The 15,447-nt window shown below is 41.2% G+C and overlaps 1 protein-coding gene across 3 annotated transcripts in view; it reads left to right on the top strand.

Moving 5' to 3' along the window:
- Nucleotides 1-9,850, top strand: part of mroh1 (maestro heat-like repeat family member 1) — a 33,160-nt gene extending 23,310 nt beyond the window's left edge. For all 3 annotated transcript variants that reach the window (XM_036538450.1, XM_036538452.1, XM_036538451.1), the window contains 11 exons: nt 466-631; nt 1,168-1,370; nt 2,197-2,334; nt 3,078-3,192; nt 3,353-3,499; nt 4,259-4,447; nt 5,057-5,206; nt 5,500-5,634; nt 5,891-5,993; nt 7,818-7,883; nt 8,277-9,850. In XM_036538450.1, the coding sequence (XP_036394343.1) occupies nt 466-631; nt 1,168-1,370; nt 2,197-2,334; nt 3,078-3,192; nt 3,353-3,499; nt 4,259-4,447; nt 5,057-5,206; nt 5,500-5,634; nt 5,891-5,993; nt 7,818-7,883; nt 8,277-8,353 (1,489 nt within the window). In that variant the 3' untranslated portion in view covers nt 8,354-9,850. The remainder of the gene's footprint in view (nt 1-465; nt 632-1,167; nt 1,371-2,196; nt 2,335-3,077; nt 3,193-3,352; nt 3,500-4,258; nt 4,448-5,056; nt 5,207-5,499; nt 5,635-5,890; nt 5,994-7,817; nt 7,884-8,276) is intronic.
- Nucleotides 9,851-15,447: the final 5,597 nt, after the last annotated feature.

The following is a 15,447-nucleotide window of genomic DNA, read 5'->3' on the forward strand; positions in this document are numbered from 1 at the left end:
ATTAGTCATTATGTCATGATATATACAGTATATGCTGAAGAAACAAACAAAAATTGAGATTACCTAACCATGCAAACATACCTAAAATATTCAACAAGAGGTGCATGACATATTGATTTTCAAGGTAAACAACTTGAAAGTCAATATGTGAGTTGCTAACACCAGGACCTACACAGTAAAAGGAATTTCTGATGTATGGTCAAAGTAGTATGTGTGTGGTACATAGTATACTCAAATGACTGGTGCAGCAATGAGGTTTTTTGCGCAGTTCTTAAGTCAACAGAATAAGTGAATGTCAAATTTTATAACTTTAACTTTTTTTATATAACAACAATAAGAATGGTGATAGTGATGATAATAGGAGCAACAACTGCTACTGTTATTAAGAACATGACCCATTATTAACTGTCGTCTTAGAGAATGTATTGACAGAAAGCTGTTGCCTTTCTTTTTCTCTATGTGTAGCTGGAGCTGTGAGATGTGGATCGCACTCGGTGCTGACAGCACGCTGGCCTCTCAGATCATGGAGTTAATCATAGAGAAGCTGAACGTTATGGTGCCGTATGTGGACAAGAAGGAGTCCATGCTGAGGTCCGGCACCACCAAAGTGGCTACCAGTCACCCCTTAGCTGTGAGTAGCATTGCATTGTCGGCCAGATGAACAGCAAGATGCTCAAAAGTGCAGTGTGGAGAAAAGGACATTTATCTCGCCTTAGCTCTTCGCCTGGCATGTAATTTAGAGTGCCACTGTCAAGTTCATTCATGAGGGATCTCAGGGTCTTTGGCACCATTACAAATCCAACCGAGTTATTCTGTTAGTAATGTCTGTGTTTGCAGAAAAAATTTCTGGTGTCAGTTTGAAGGTTAACACTTGAATTGACTTCCACCTGTGCCAGGTCTGTCTGTTTGCAAAGTGCAGCTATAATACCTTTACTGGTTCACCCTTTTTAGTTATTTTTAAGATTTCTGACATTTCATTGAGTCCGAATTTTTCAGAGAGTAAAGCTTTCCTTTGTAAGTCATCTGTTTAAGACCTGGGTCTAGTGTTGTTGCCCAGCTCTGTACTTGAGCTTGACCTTGACCCTGAACTCACTGATCCATGAAGTACAAAGCGTGTGTAGGCAGAATTGTTTTCAGATTGAGCGGCCTTCTTCCTACCTGTTACAGATGACCTGTGCCCTGCGGGAGATGATGCTGAACGGTCAGACGCTGGATGCAGTAGCAAACCTGTTTCCACGGCTCTTCAGTGCCATTTTGGTAAGGCTGGGCTCTAGCGTCGGGGTCCAGCTGCCCAAAGACATCAACAGCAACAGCATCGGCCCTGAGAGGAAGACAGCCGTCAAGCCATCAGCCTCATTTGATGTGTGCGGGTGAGCGTTTGTTTAATTCAGGTCGCAAATAATTAATACAGAAAGACATTAACATACCTGTGGTCTAGAAATATGGACTTAAAGCATGTTTGTGTAATAATAGCATAATTTTCATTGACTTCATCTTCTGTCACTTCAAGCTTAGATTAGAAAAAAGCCACCCATCATTTTGGATGGACAAGAAAATGTATGACTGCATAGAAAGTTTTAAGGGTTCTGAGTATGGTGAGCTAATGTATCAGCATATAACAGCGATTTTTTTTACCATATCAGCATCGACCAAAAAGAGACATCTTGCTTTCTGTGCCACAACTCTGCTGCTTTGATTTTCATGAAAGACACCAGTCAGTGACTCATCTGTAGAGAAGTTTTACTCAAAGGCGCATAGAACCAGCTTAAGGCAGCTGGAAACTCAGAAAAAATAAGACATTTCACTTTTCTAATAAAATGCTAAAACATGTATGGTAATGGATTTTTTTGTAACAGTGAACCATTAGAATAGTATGCGAGCTATCCATTTTTGGTTTTGAAAATATCTCATAATGATCAGTATAGAATTGTTCAGACAATGATATAAAACGTGCCAGCATTGGAGTAGGGTAGGGCAGTAGTTAAGCAGCAGTGTGGTGTAGTGGTAAGGAGCAAGACTGGTACCCAAAACGTTGCTGGTTTGATTCCCTGCTTGGGCAAGGTGCTTAACCTTGGTATAAATGGATAACATTGTAACCTATGTAAGTTGCTCTGGATAAGGGCATTTGCTGAATGATGGTAATGTAAGTGTAAGTGAATAGGGGTTGTCTGATTGAAGGTGTTCTCATGGTGGCAGGGTTGCAGTGGAAGCGATGCGGATCCTGTTGGCTCGTGCTCAGCTGGACGAGGTGGTGAAGCCGCTGGATACGGAAGAAGCCTGGGAGAAAATGAAAGACCCCCAACAACACGTGGAGGGGATCACTCTGCTGGCCAGGTACACCCTTCCACACGGCTCCAGCAGTTTCACCCAGTTCGCTCACACACTCTCCCCTCATGTATCTACTGCAGCCATAAATATGGCTGGAAGGACCCCATATGCTCTTCTCTTGTGCTGGTTGAAGCTCCACTATATCAACAAACAAATACAAGTTCAAGGAAGTATATCTAAGGAGGAAGAAGAAAAATATAAAATGAAAATTACAGATTTCTTGTCTTTCTTGTTTAGACTTGTCTGACATTTGTCAGCACTTTCCTGTGTTTTCTTTGACAAGTGCCACTTTAATTTATTTACAGAGTGCAGACCTCAACCACTGTTACTATACCTGCAGCCCTAAAATTTGTCATCCGAATTTGTTACATGATCGCTCCTGTCTGTCTGTGAACTAAAACAACTGTAGATGACAAATGCACACATGAATATCACATAAATAAACTTGTGCTACCAATTCTTTCTCTCTGTTCTCTCTGCTCAGGGTTTGGTCTATGAATAAACAGATGTAGTGTATTCTCAAATCTTATTACCAGTCTTGTAATCAGTTTAGTTTAATATATCAGAATGTGGAGTACATGCTTTTCTGGGTTGTAAATGACCCCCAATGGCAAAGCACACGAGTATGCGGTTCACCAGTATACCCTGGTGTCTAGGTCATGTAAATAAGGGGAAATAAATTGTGTGTGTGTGTGTGTGTGTGTGTGTGTGTGTGTGTGTGTGTGTGTGTGTGGTGTTACCTCCTCCAGGTCCATGGCAAAGCATGCAGGACCACGCCTCCCTGCCATTGTGGAGAGCCTGTGCCCATCTCTCAACAACATTTACGAGTGTCAGAGGATCACTGTGACTGCATTCTTCTCCGAGGTGACGGCGCAGGCAGGGCAGAAAGAGTTGGGGGCTCACTGTCTGGGACAGTAGATGCGATGGTGGTTTTTTCTTGCCGTGCTGTGTTTTACCCTCTGCTGTGATGCTGTTGGGTTGCCATGCAGTGACCCATCCTATGGCACATTCGCTGTCGCTGCAGCTGCTGAACCACCACGTTGTGACGGAGCTGATGATGATGGACGTTCTGATGAACAACATGATGGAGCGAATCTCGGACCCGTGTGGCACCGTGCGCATGCTGGCCATCAGGGGACTGGGAAACATTGCCGTGGGCTCCCCCGAAAAGGTATGCCTCAGCCCCGCCTCTGATCCTGCTTCAGTATCGCCGCTCATGGCCGAGGGGGGGCAACAGTCTGTCCAAAATACAAATATATATTTTAGGTTTTCTTATTTTTATCATTTTTTTATAGGGCAGCAGACCCCTCCAGGGTGTGTGCAGTAGACAGCAGTGGTAACAGGAGAGTGAGGCTTCATGAACCCCAAAATGAGTGGTGATATCAACAGCTCTGATTTCACCCATAGGCTTTGCTGTAGAGAGCAAAGTCTTTTGATTCATTCATGCCAGATAGTGAATTAAAGCATATGGTATTGCCACCTCTCATGTGGTTCATGGGTCTAGAAGGATAGTTCACAATATAAAAGCCTAACAAAGTGTTTTCTTCATATTACAGTGCTTCCAATCTTAACTGATTAAATATGTTTGTGTGCTAGATGTTTTACAGCTCAGATAAAATTAGCTAGCTAGCTTTGTAAGTTAGAATGCCATGTATTAGTAAGCATTTGCATTTTATGCATTTCTTAGAAGAGGGGGGTAATAGGAGACATGAGCAGGAATCACTGGTGTTTTTCTTGGCTATTTTCTTTATGGAAACATAGCCAGTTAGCAGGTTTGACTACTGCGTGCTTATCTACATGACTAACAAAGGACAACTGTGGACATTTTCATTTAGCTAACTAGGTAGCTAGTTGTTTCTCTGTCATTTTTCAGTTTAGGGGTCTGCAACTTGAACACACTGATTGATTTTGACTTTTGTCCGTGTTGCAGGTTAACAAGTACGCCAAGGAGCTGCTAGCAGCTATGAGTTCGGGAATGGAGGAGAAGGACGACCCTGGGAAGCACATCACCCTGGAGGCCATGTCTGGCCTGTCCAAAGTCCTGCTCTACCTCGACAAGAAGAATGTGCAGTTGCTGGTGGTTTACATCTTCATGAAAATCAAGCCCTTCCTGGAGAGCGTGAGTGCTTCCTGATGTCTCAGTGTACCTTACACACCGACACTTTCTGTGCTTCTCCTTCTCAGAGTCAGGGGAAGCTCATTGTTTTAAACCATTCAGTCACATTTATTTGATATTGTGCTCTACACAAAAGAATTGTCATTTCAGACCGTCACATAAACAGGCACATAGTGTCCTTTAGGAGGATATAGTGCTTACTTATTTTTGTCCTGTAAGCTTATGTCTTTTGGATAGAATGTTTTATAGGGCTCCTGAATTTATGTAAGACTTTGGCATTTACAAGGGTCAGCCAAAACTGGCAAAACACAGCCCTTTCAGTCTGGGTGTCTGACCATTTCTAAATCAGATAAACAGTAGTGTCCCTTCCCTGTCCTTTTTCTTACACCAAATTACCAGGTTATCAGAGTTATCCGGTTATCAGAAGTATCAGGTCAGCCTTCCTTACTAGATACAGGTTAAGTTAATTTACAAACATTTACAATAATCTACTCCCCTAAATCAATATTTAGGATAACTCTGAACTATGAATGATAACTACATGGACTGCATCATTTTGACTTACTGTGACAATACCTGGTAGCAGAGTTCTGACCCCTGATTAACCCACAGGACAACGACGAGATCAGATGTGCCTCCATCACACTACTGGGTAACCTGTCCAAGTTTGGGTCAGGAGAACCTGTCTTCAGGGACCAGATTCACAATGTTCTGGTCAGCCTGCTCCTGCACCTCAGTGACCCCAGCCCGCAAGTTGTCAAGGTGAGATTCAGTCACACCACAAGAGTCACTGTCCCCAGAAACAGTTGCACCCCATTCAAAATTGAGCACAATGCTGTTTTGCAGGAAATGTTCCACACATGTCCTCTCATGTCAGTAAAAAGTGTGTGATTCACAGCTCATTTTAGAGTCAACCATTATGGGACTTGTGAATCCTCAGTCTTTAGTTAGAGCTGTGAAGCTGCCATATGTAAGGGCCTCTGCTGAGTAAATCAGCGGAATGAACTGTAAGAGTGACTGATGGGTGCTCCGTATGTTCTTTGTTGTCCCCACAGGCCTGTAAGTACGCCATGCGTGTGTGTGCTCCGGTGGTGGGCTCAGAGCAGATAACCTCCATGTTTCAGAATCACCTGCACGAGGACAAAGGCTTGCACTATGGCGAGTTCATCAATGACCTCACCAAATACATTGTGAGTAGCACTGCCACACTGAACCCCACAACCACAAAGAGCCACTTCGCTGAGGCACTCTGAGCCTACTGTACTACTATACTAAACCACAGCACTGCTGCTGAACCACTGTAACCCACAATACCATACTGAGCCAAGCTGAACCATACCACCGCTACTGAATGACAAATAGCGCTTTTCACTCCTGATCTCTGTGTAACAGTGCTCACTGGAATAGCTGAGATGCCTGTTTTATTTGTTTAATTTCCTCTCTTAGATTCAAGACTTCCCAGGCATGCTCAACTTCTACCACATCACCGTTATCCAGTTCTTCAAAAGCAACTGGGCTGAGGTTCGAGCTAGCGCCGCCATGTTTATCGGTAAGACGATGCAGATCTGTGTGTGTGGGTCTGTTTTTACCACTAAAAACATCACTTTAGGATGCTCACTCCAGGGAGAAGTTTCCAGTGGTCATCTTATTGCCTCCACCACTGTTGGGTCGGATACTTAATTTAATCCACTTTTCTCCATCGTCATATTAAAACTGTGGCTGTGGAAGAAATTGCCCTATAATAATGGCAATAACATCGTTGTCTCAATCAAACTATTATGGGCTGATTAGTTCAGCCAAATTCACAGTAATGTTATGACCAGATGAAACTACCAGTAGGAGTGTGTGGGCCACATCAGTGGTTATGTTGCAAATATACACGATAGAGGACTAGAGACAGATAAAAGCACTGTGCAATTTAGCCAGCCCGCTATCTAGTACCCTGAGGTGCAAATGAGAATGGAGAGAATCAATACCAGTGACACCAGGGAAGACTTTCTGTATTGAGTCATACAGTTAAATTATGACAGTGGGGGGGGAACTTCATGCAAAAGCAGTTTCACTCTGGTGTCCATGCTGAGGCTGTGCACATAGCCGCTTTGCACCAGCTCTGCAGCACAAGCTTATTTTTGATGCAAAAATATAACTACAACTGGGATGATGAGTCAGCTTATTAACAGCATTTTCTTTTGGAGAAATGACTTTTTAATGTAAAATGTAATGGTGGGCTGTTGAGTGTGCAGTCTTGTCCCATTCAGTTTGTTACAGTAGGTAGCTACAATACCAAGCCAGTTAGGTTGGCTTGCAGACTTTTTTCATTCAGTCTACTGCAGTGCCACAAGTGCCACAAAAAATTTAACCACGAAGCAAAAATGTGAGCTTTGCCCTGTATCACCGAAAGTTCACAGTATGTGAACAGGTAAAGTGTTTTATTGCATTTAAAACTTAAAGTGAGCATCTCCTTGCTTTAAACCTCAAATAGAATAAAATACAAACTTGTGTTGCCAGTGTGCTTAACTTCAGGAGCAAATGAAATATGAATGCTCTTGGCATTAAGAACATTCCAGCTTGATTGACAATGATTTCATCCAAGTGCTGACTAGGGTAGTTTCTTGAGGCTTTTTATTATTATTATTTAGGAGCTGAGTTAGAACTATGCATATTGCTTTCTGTTTTTTTCTGTAATTATGGATAATAGGCCTAATTACTCATTTAGTCTTCACTCTTAGAGACGTAGCTGTATCTGTAATGAATATTAATGTTTCCCAAGTACTCTGCACATACCCCTGTTTTTATAACCCTGTTCATTTTGCAATGTAATAAAGGCCGTTATTATTATTTCAATTCATACCAAGGGTCCCGTATTTTTTAATCGCACATTATCCATTTATACAGCTGGACAGTTACTGAAAAGCAATACAGGTATGCAAGTAATGTCCCACCTGGGATTTTAGTTGCATTACGTTACTGTTGCTTAGCAGACGTTCTTATCGGGAATGACTCGCATAGCTTACACTTTTTACACGTTATCCATTTATACAGCTGGATATTTACTGAGGCAATTTCAATTAAGTACATTTCCCATGGGTACAACAGCAATGCCCCACCAGGGATTCACACTGACAACTTTAGGGTTACAGGCCTTACCATTATACTACAGTGCTGCCCTGGCATTTGAACACACAGTCTCCTGGTTACAAGTCAAGTTGTCTAACTCCCTATTCATTCTAGCAGACAGAAACAGTGACTACTAAGTTTATGTTTACTTGTGCTGTACAGTAGTCCAACTTCTTTTTTGCACCAGGAGACTTTAAAGACTCAGCAATGTGGCATCCATTCAGATACTGACTTGCTTTTCCATTATGATTTCTAGGTTTTCTTTTAGGAAATCTTCCAGAGGAGTACTTCTCACATATGAATATGGGGAGTCTCACAAAGGGTAAGTGATTCTGTTTGATGTTCCCTTCTTGTTTGCAGTTTCATCCACTAACAATATACAGGCTAAAAGAGCACCTTTATATTCACTGAAACATTTTGAGTAGTTTATCTGATATCTGTCCTTGAATTTTCCCTGCATATTTAATTAGTTTGGAATTAATTTCAAGTTTTGCCACAAGTCAAAAAGGATTCAACAACAAATCCTAGGCAAAGTGTTCAGCTGAGCACACACACAAACACCTGGTAAATAGCCATGTACAATACATGGTGTCACTTGTTTGCTCTGTATAAAAGCGTGGACTGTTAGAGCACTTTGCCTAGGTTTTATTTAAGAACAAGCCTTTAAAGGAGGTAAATGTTCTCTAGTTGATGTGACAGTATTCTGTCTTGTCAGGTTTGGTTCAGCTGCTCCAGGATCCCGACCCTCTTGTTCGAGCAAAGGCAGCCGAGGCTATGGGACGGTTCCACTGAAACCACCGACTGACCTGTCTGTAGTCTCCTAAGAAACAAAAATAAAAAAAAAAAACAATTATAGCGTCATACTTGAATCACCCCTCTAAGAGTTTAGTGACCAAAGACTGTGTACTGCGCCTTTCCACCATTCTCAAGCTGCGGCAGCTTCATCCTAGCCTTATCGGAGCTGTGTGAAGTAGTGATATCTCTCTCTTCTGTGATTTTCAGCAGTGATAGGGCAAGTGTGCCAGAGGTAGATGTGTGTAGGCAATAGGACTGCTTTAGATGCAATCTGTAGAGGTCTGACTTCTGTTCGCCCACATGGTAAAAATGTCATAGCTGACACCTCTGCATATTGTCCTTAGTTCAATATTAAAGATCTTTCTGCCTGCTCTATCTTGTCTTCCCTACTTTACCTTCTCCACCCGTTTTCTTTGTCCCATTCCTCCTTCTCCCTATCCCCCCCCCCCTCTCCGCTGTCTTCCTACCTTGCTTTTTCCTTTTTGCTCACCTTCTTCCCCCCTCCACCTTGCCTTCAGTCACGCATGTGTAGGTGGAATAAGTTCTATTGGGATCATTGGGATCAGTTAGCATTAACTAATATCTGATCCGCAGGAAGTTAGATCTTGAGAAAGTGTTGTGGGAATTGAATCCAGCATTGTTTTGCCTGAAGAGACAGATGTCTTCTCTGATGTGTAAGTGAGCGACCTCCCCATAACAAAGTGACTTTCAGTTGGGAGACGTCCATAGGGCAGGCTGCTGCAGCAGATCGGCTGACTGCATCCTAATGTAGCACTGCAAATGCATCCAGCACCCGACCCGAGGCAGTAAATGTAGGCAAAATGGACGTTCCTGTGGAGACGTCATGTCAAGTGCCAAATGAGACTTAAGAGGCTTCGGCGGAGATGACGCAATAATGTCTTATGCTCCTCTTATCCCCTGTATACCCCCTTTTTGTCATTCTGTTTCCGTCCAGATTGGATTGCACGTGCACTACTGCTTGAATTTTGTCTGCAAGAGTTATATTTTCCAGATGAAATTGCCACATCCGTTCCTCCCTGTACGGTACTTTTAGATATTTGTTACATTAAGTGGGAGTGATTGGCTACGCCTGCTCTGCCTGTCACTCGCCACTGTGAGTATTGGTTGCCTAAAACATCTTCTAATCACTGTATAGTATGTTGCACTACACAGTACACAGTCTATTTCCTCCTTAGAAATGACATAGTGTTCTATAAATGTATTTATCTGTGGTGTGGGCAGGTGATCCGTTAACTCTTCGTTTGTCTGTCTCAAGCCTATAGTGGGGAGAGTCTGGTTATCATAGGTTTCTTTTCTGGTGAAAGTGACTATTGTGTCTGTAGGGGTTCTGGAGTTCCACTGTGAGCATACAGAAATGTGCTGTAGGAATCAGCTGGATAATATTCTAACATCTAAAATGCTAAAATGCAATGTTTATTTGTTCTTTTTTAATTGTCTTTAAAAAAGTGCACTATTATTAATGTTGTCTTCGATGACTCTACCATTACGATGGGGAACAGACTTTAGACAGTGATTATTGTAATCATATTTTATTTTAACATGAATTATTAAAGTGATGATTCCAGAAGGTGTTGTAAGTATTCATTTTCTTAACACCATGATGGCTATATATGCACCACTGTGGCTGAAATATATATATATATATATACGTACATATATACGTATATGTGTGTATATATAGACACATATACGTGTTCTGTATATGTGTGTATATATATATATATATACATATATATATATACACACACACACTCTATTTGTCTTTCCTTTCGTACATGCCCAGTATTGTAGTCATAGGGTGCAATGACAGTGCTGTAGCTCAGATTAAAATCATGCACCCACACCGTTGTTTAACTATTATAATTCACAGGTCATTCATTGTTTTCTTGAAGATAGAATAAAATTAAAGAAACAGTCGTGAAAAAATAATCTACAGCAAGAATCGCAGTAGTTATTATTCTAGCATTGGGCAAATTCAAATCGAATCATTATATTCAGGTTATTTTTTGTCCATGCCAACTCCATATCCAGTACAGTTTCTAAATATTCTGAGGGATCAGCAGTACAAAAACAGGTCAATATAAGTTGTTTCTGTCCAACTATGAAATTTTCGATAGTGACTTTGTTTGCTTGACATTGATAATGGTACATTAAAATGGATGGATGCATATATGAAGTGGCCTCTGTGGGGAGCTAAAGTTCATCTTAAAGTAATTCTCAGTTCAACATCACTAAAAGAAAAAACTATAAGAGCTTTTGGGATGCTAAAGTGAACGTTATAAAAATACAGATACTGACTAACAATATGGTAATTGGAATACATTTTCATAGAAAAAAAACTTATATTGATTTTGCCTGTTTGTTATTATAATATATAACTTTATAAAATTAAATTTAAATTGCATGGCAAAAGATTTATCTCTCTATTGACAATTTGTGCTCTCCTCATCCCTTTAACTTAATAAAATCAACTGTTTCAAACCCAGGGAAACCTTGCACCTGGACTCAGTCCCAGATGAACTGTATCTTTCCCTATGGTCGTGAGTTTGTCACATCGTATTCCAGAGTGCGGTGTTTCCTTGTTAAAGACACTTAACTGTCCTTCAATGTAATCAAGTGTATCTTCTCACAGACACATATGTACCTTGAGTCAAACTCAATTGCTCTTTCTGCTTCCATCATGCTGAATATGGATGAGAGTCCATTTGCAGAGTGCTGATAACATCTCATTGCCTATCCATTTTCAGCACTACTACCACTGATGAAAGGGCCAGAGAAGCCCTTCAGAGGCTTAAGAGAGGCTTGGGTGTTATATTTTTTATTAGCTCAGGAGACACTCTTATCCAGGGTGACATGCATAGCTAACATTTTTGCATGTCTACTTATACAGCTGGATACTTTTACTGAAGCAGTACAGGTTATGCAAAGATACAACAAAAGTGCCTCATCTGGGAATCTAAACTGCAACTTCCTGGTTAAAAGCACAGGAATCTAAAGTGCAACCCTCTGGTTGAAAGCCAGATTTCTTTGTGCATAAGGGGAGCAAACACCAAAAAGAGGTGCAAACACAGGTACAACTCCCTAACCTACTTTGAGCAACACATAGACACTTAGTGAGCTGCAGGGTGCGACAAGGGAACCCGGGATGATGAAATATGCCCTACCCTGGCAGGATAACGCCAGTTTCATTCCACTGTTACAGACCTCTGGCTGGTCTCTTTGAATGACACAGCTCGGGCTCAAACCTGGGTCTGAACTGTAAGATTCTGCCTGGGCTTGTAACAAAGCACCTTATCTGGCTGAGCCATTTGGGAGCCCTTCCTTTACATCTCTGTAGGAACTGGGAAGGAGTCAGGTTTCGCCTCCACAGCAATGTACGCTGTGTCCAAGAAAAACTTTACCCAAAAAGTCTAAGTCAAGACATCCATCAAGAGGGGAGAAAAACCTGTTTCAGTCAAGCACAGTGTTTCATTCTGTTTGATAATTCTAACAAGTAAATCTTCACCGATGAAGTGACTGAGGTCTCCGCTGAGGCAGATTTACACCTTTGTTTTGCAGTAATCCATTTGAATTCTGAAGGACATTCCACATCAAAGCATTGACATGCCATTATAATGAGGAAAGCGCTCTCGCTCACCCCACATCTCTCCCTGAAAATGATAGCCATTCATTTTCGCTTGGCACTTGAGAGAGGCTACAGAAGGAGATTGTGTCCGCAGCCGAGAAAAGATAGAGGGAGCAACACTGTGTCCACGGCTGACCCGACTGAGATTATCTTTAACTCGCTTGCGGTTCAGCCGTGATAGATCTCGTCAATTGTTCCACATGCCAGCATGACACACTGAGAGAAGATAGCTGGATGTGTTTAACAGCCCTAATGTTTTTTAGATGCTGTAGTAATTTTCTGACTGGTATGGGGCAAAGAAATTGCCTTCTTCCTTACGCACAGTATGACATGTGCGTATTTCAGCCACTGTCTTCGAGAGCGGGCAGAGCTGTTATTGACTTTGCCGTGAACACAAGGCTGCTCCAAATCAATTTGATAATCCTCTCCTTTCCGAAAAGTACAAATAAGGACACCCATCTCTTTCTTCTCAGAAGGTGGTAAAAAAACAAACTTGTCGTATGGATTTAAACTGATCATTAAAGTTATATAGATCATATATAATACATCATTTAAAGGTTTGTATTGCGTTTTTTTTTCAGGCACTTCTCCTATTGTCATATAAAACATTGATCCTTCTTTTATTCAGAGTCTGGAGTAAACAGTGATGCCACTTACTCACTGACAGACTAACTGACAGCCCTCCAAAATGACTATTTACCACTGGGCCAGTAAAGTAGTTGAAGCTGTCAAATGGTACCTGTTCATGTCTTGGGAGATGGAAAAGTAAGGTGTTAAGCAGGGTTATATTAGTCACTTCTGGTTTTGTAATTGCAGAAAGTTTGATGCATATGTTCTGCTATAAAACAAAACCACAGCAATAAAATACAATCTAATGTATTCTGTTTGAACAAACTGCCTTGTCATTTTTCCACATTGCTACAGGGAATGATCTCAGTCACCTGAACTATATATATATATATATATATATATATATATATATATATACACACAGTGCAACAGTGATTGCAGATGATGCATGAAATTAGGAAACAGTATGTTTTCTCTTGGGGATGCCCCTCTACAAAGGAACAGAGTGTACGGGACCAGAGAGGATATTCGGTTCAGAGCTTTTAGTGCCCGTCCCCACCTTGCCCCTCACTGAGGCAATGAGATTGTCTGGGGACCCAGGCAGGCGGAGCCAAGGGTGCAGCAATGAAGCTGTCCTTAAAACAGGGCAAAGAAACACCTGGCCTCTCTCAGAAAGCTGCTGTCAAGAGAAACCGTCAGAATCCAGTAGAAAACCAACACTGGTCATATTGGGCGTCTTGGTACCACTGAAATGACAACATAAGTCATTTCCACTGTGTATAAAACACTTGCTATTCATATTCTGCTGCATAGAAGATTGTTGTTATTTATATTCGCTAGTATTCACATATGTGGAAAAATCAAAAGTAATGAATTTCCAGGGCAAGGATTGGTGTTGGTGAAGAAATGTACACTGATCACATGAGAAATAAAGGACACCCAAGCATTACAGCTTGGTGAGAGTTAGTTGTCTGACATTGTCAAACTGTGACTAGCCATTTCTGGGCTAATCTTACAACTCTAGTTTGTTTTTGAATCACTGACTCCTCATTGCAACCAGAAATGCTTTTTAAATGGAAGGAAGGAAAATAAAGTTAATGATAATGACACTGGTGACACAAAGAACAATTTTATAGAAAGGATTGTCAAGATATTGAACCTTTTTCAAATATTGCATTTCAAAGATATGAAATGTGTGATAGAGATAGTAAGGTCCCCTGACACTGCATTCAGTTAATATTGAGTTGGAGAGCTTTGGGTGAGTATCATAAGATATGTCATGGTTTGGCATCGTGAATCATATTACTGCTCTCAGCACAGGTATTACAACGGAAGATTTCATTGTTCCATGGTGCAAATATGCCCTCAGGTTTTTCATCAAGTTAATGAGAAAAAAAATTGAAGCGCTCTTCCTTCTCTGCTCCGTTTCTCCCTAAAATAAGATTTATGATTCCTAACTTTCCACAGCAAAAAAAAAGTTCTATGGCATGACATGTACTGCTATCCTAATCATTTCAACAGATGATGAATACCTTAGCTATGGAAGTAGTGTAGCTGCTGGTGACTTCTGCAAGGCTGACGATTACGCTAATGTTGTAAGATTAATGCTGTGCTGTCGTCGCGGCCGTCTTGGTGGAGCTGCGTCCTCTCAAACACTGGCATTAATGCAGTAACGGTGCGTTGGTCTCGTATAGGCTCTCCATAACTCTAAAACGAGGCTTGGCTGAAATCCTTTTTAACATATTTTTAGTTTGTAGATAGCTTCATGCAGGATGACTTACAGAGCTAGCATTTTACATTACTTACAATACATTACATTATTGTCATTCAGCAAACACTCTCATCCAGAGCGACTTACACAGGTTACAATTTTCACATGGTATCCTTTTATACAGCTGGATATTTACTGAGGCAAATGTAGGTTAAGTACCATGTCCAAGGGTACAGCAACAGTGCCCCAGTGGGGAATCAAGCCAGGAACCTTTGGCTTACAAACCCTGCTCCTTGCCACTGTGCTACGCTGCTGCAATATTTATTGTTATTCATTAATAAACCTGTGTATTTACTGAAGGGTACATGTTCAAGGGTCCAATAGCGTACCTGGAAATCAGACCTGGAACCTTCATATAACAACCAACTCATCCAACAAAAGAATAAAACTGACTGCCAGCCTCTATATTTATGTTACTTGGCAGTGGAAGCAGTTCAGGCTTGTTATTTATTTATTTTTAAACTGTCTTACAGGAGGGTTCTGCTGCACTTAAAGAGAAAAGAATATTCAGGCAAATTAAGTAAATCCATACCCTGTTATGTCCGCCCTGGAGTAAGACTTGCAATGCCTGAGTTCACAATGAAAAGTTTTGTGGTATGACAGCTCTTGCTATCCCTATAATCTGAATGAGATGATGAAAACGCCAGCTGCAGAGGGCTGGTGGTTTCACTAGCGCCGTAAGATTAATGCTCTGCTGTCTCTGACTCCAGTGCCATCTGTTTGCAGAGCCCATGTAACATTCTCAACATGAATAAGTCCATTCATCCATTCTATGACAACATGGAGTATGGCGCACATATGAGAGATAAGAGTGGGCTGGTATACGCTGCAGGGCTGAATACGCTTGCCTCGCAGATGGTGCATGGTAGCACTACATGGAGAATGCTGAGAGGTTTCTCAGGCACCATCCAGAGCTGGGATTGTTTGGATTTCATGGCAGGTCCATGTGTGGGCTGCTTAAAAGTGCTTTCTAAGCATATAGTTTGAACCTTTTATTTTCAAAATAAATATTCATTTTACAAGCTCAGATGGTTATTATTTATTATAATATTAATATTAATTTGCACTAAATAATAGCAACTTAGATCACTTACATCATTTTAA

Source organism: Megalops cyprinoides, chromosome 10, assembly GCF_013368585.1.
Source record: "Megalops cyprinoides isolate fMegCyp1 chromosome 10, fMegCyp1.pri, whole genome shotgun sequence".
In the NCBI taxonomy this organism is placed as follows: Eukaryota; Metazoa; Chordata; class Actinopteri; order Elopiformes; family Megalopidae; genus Megalops; species Megalops cyprinoides.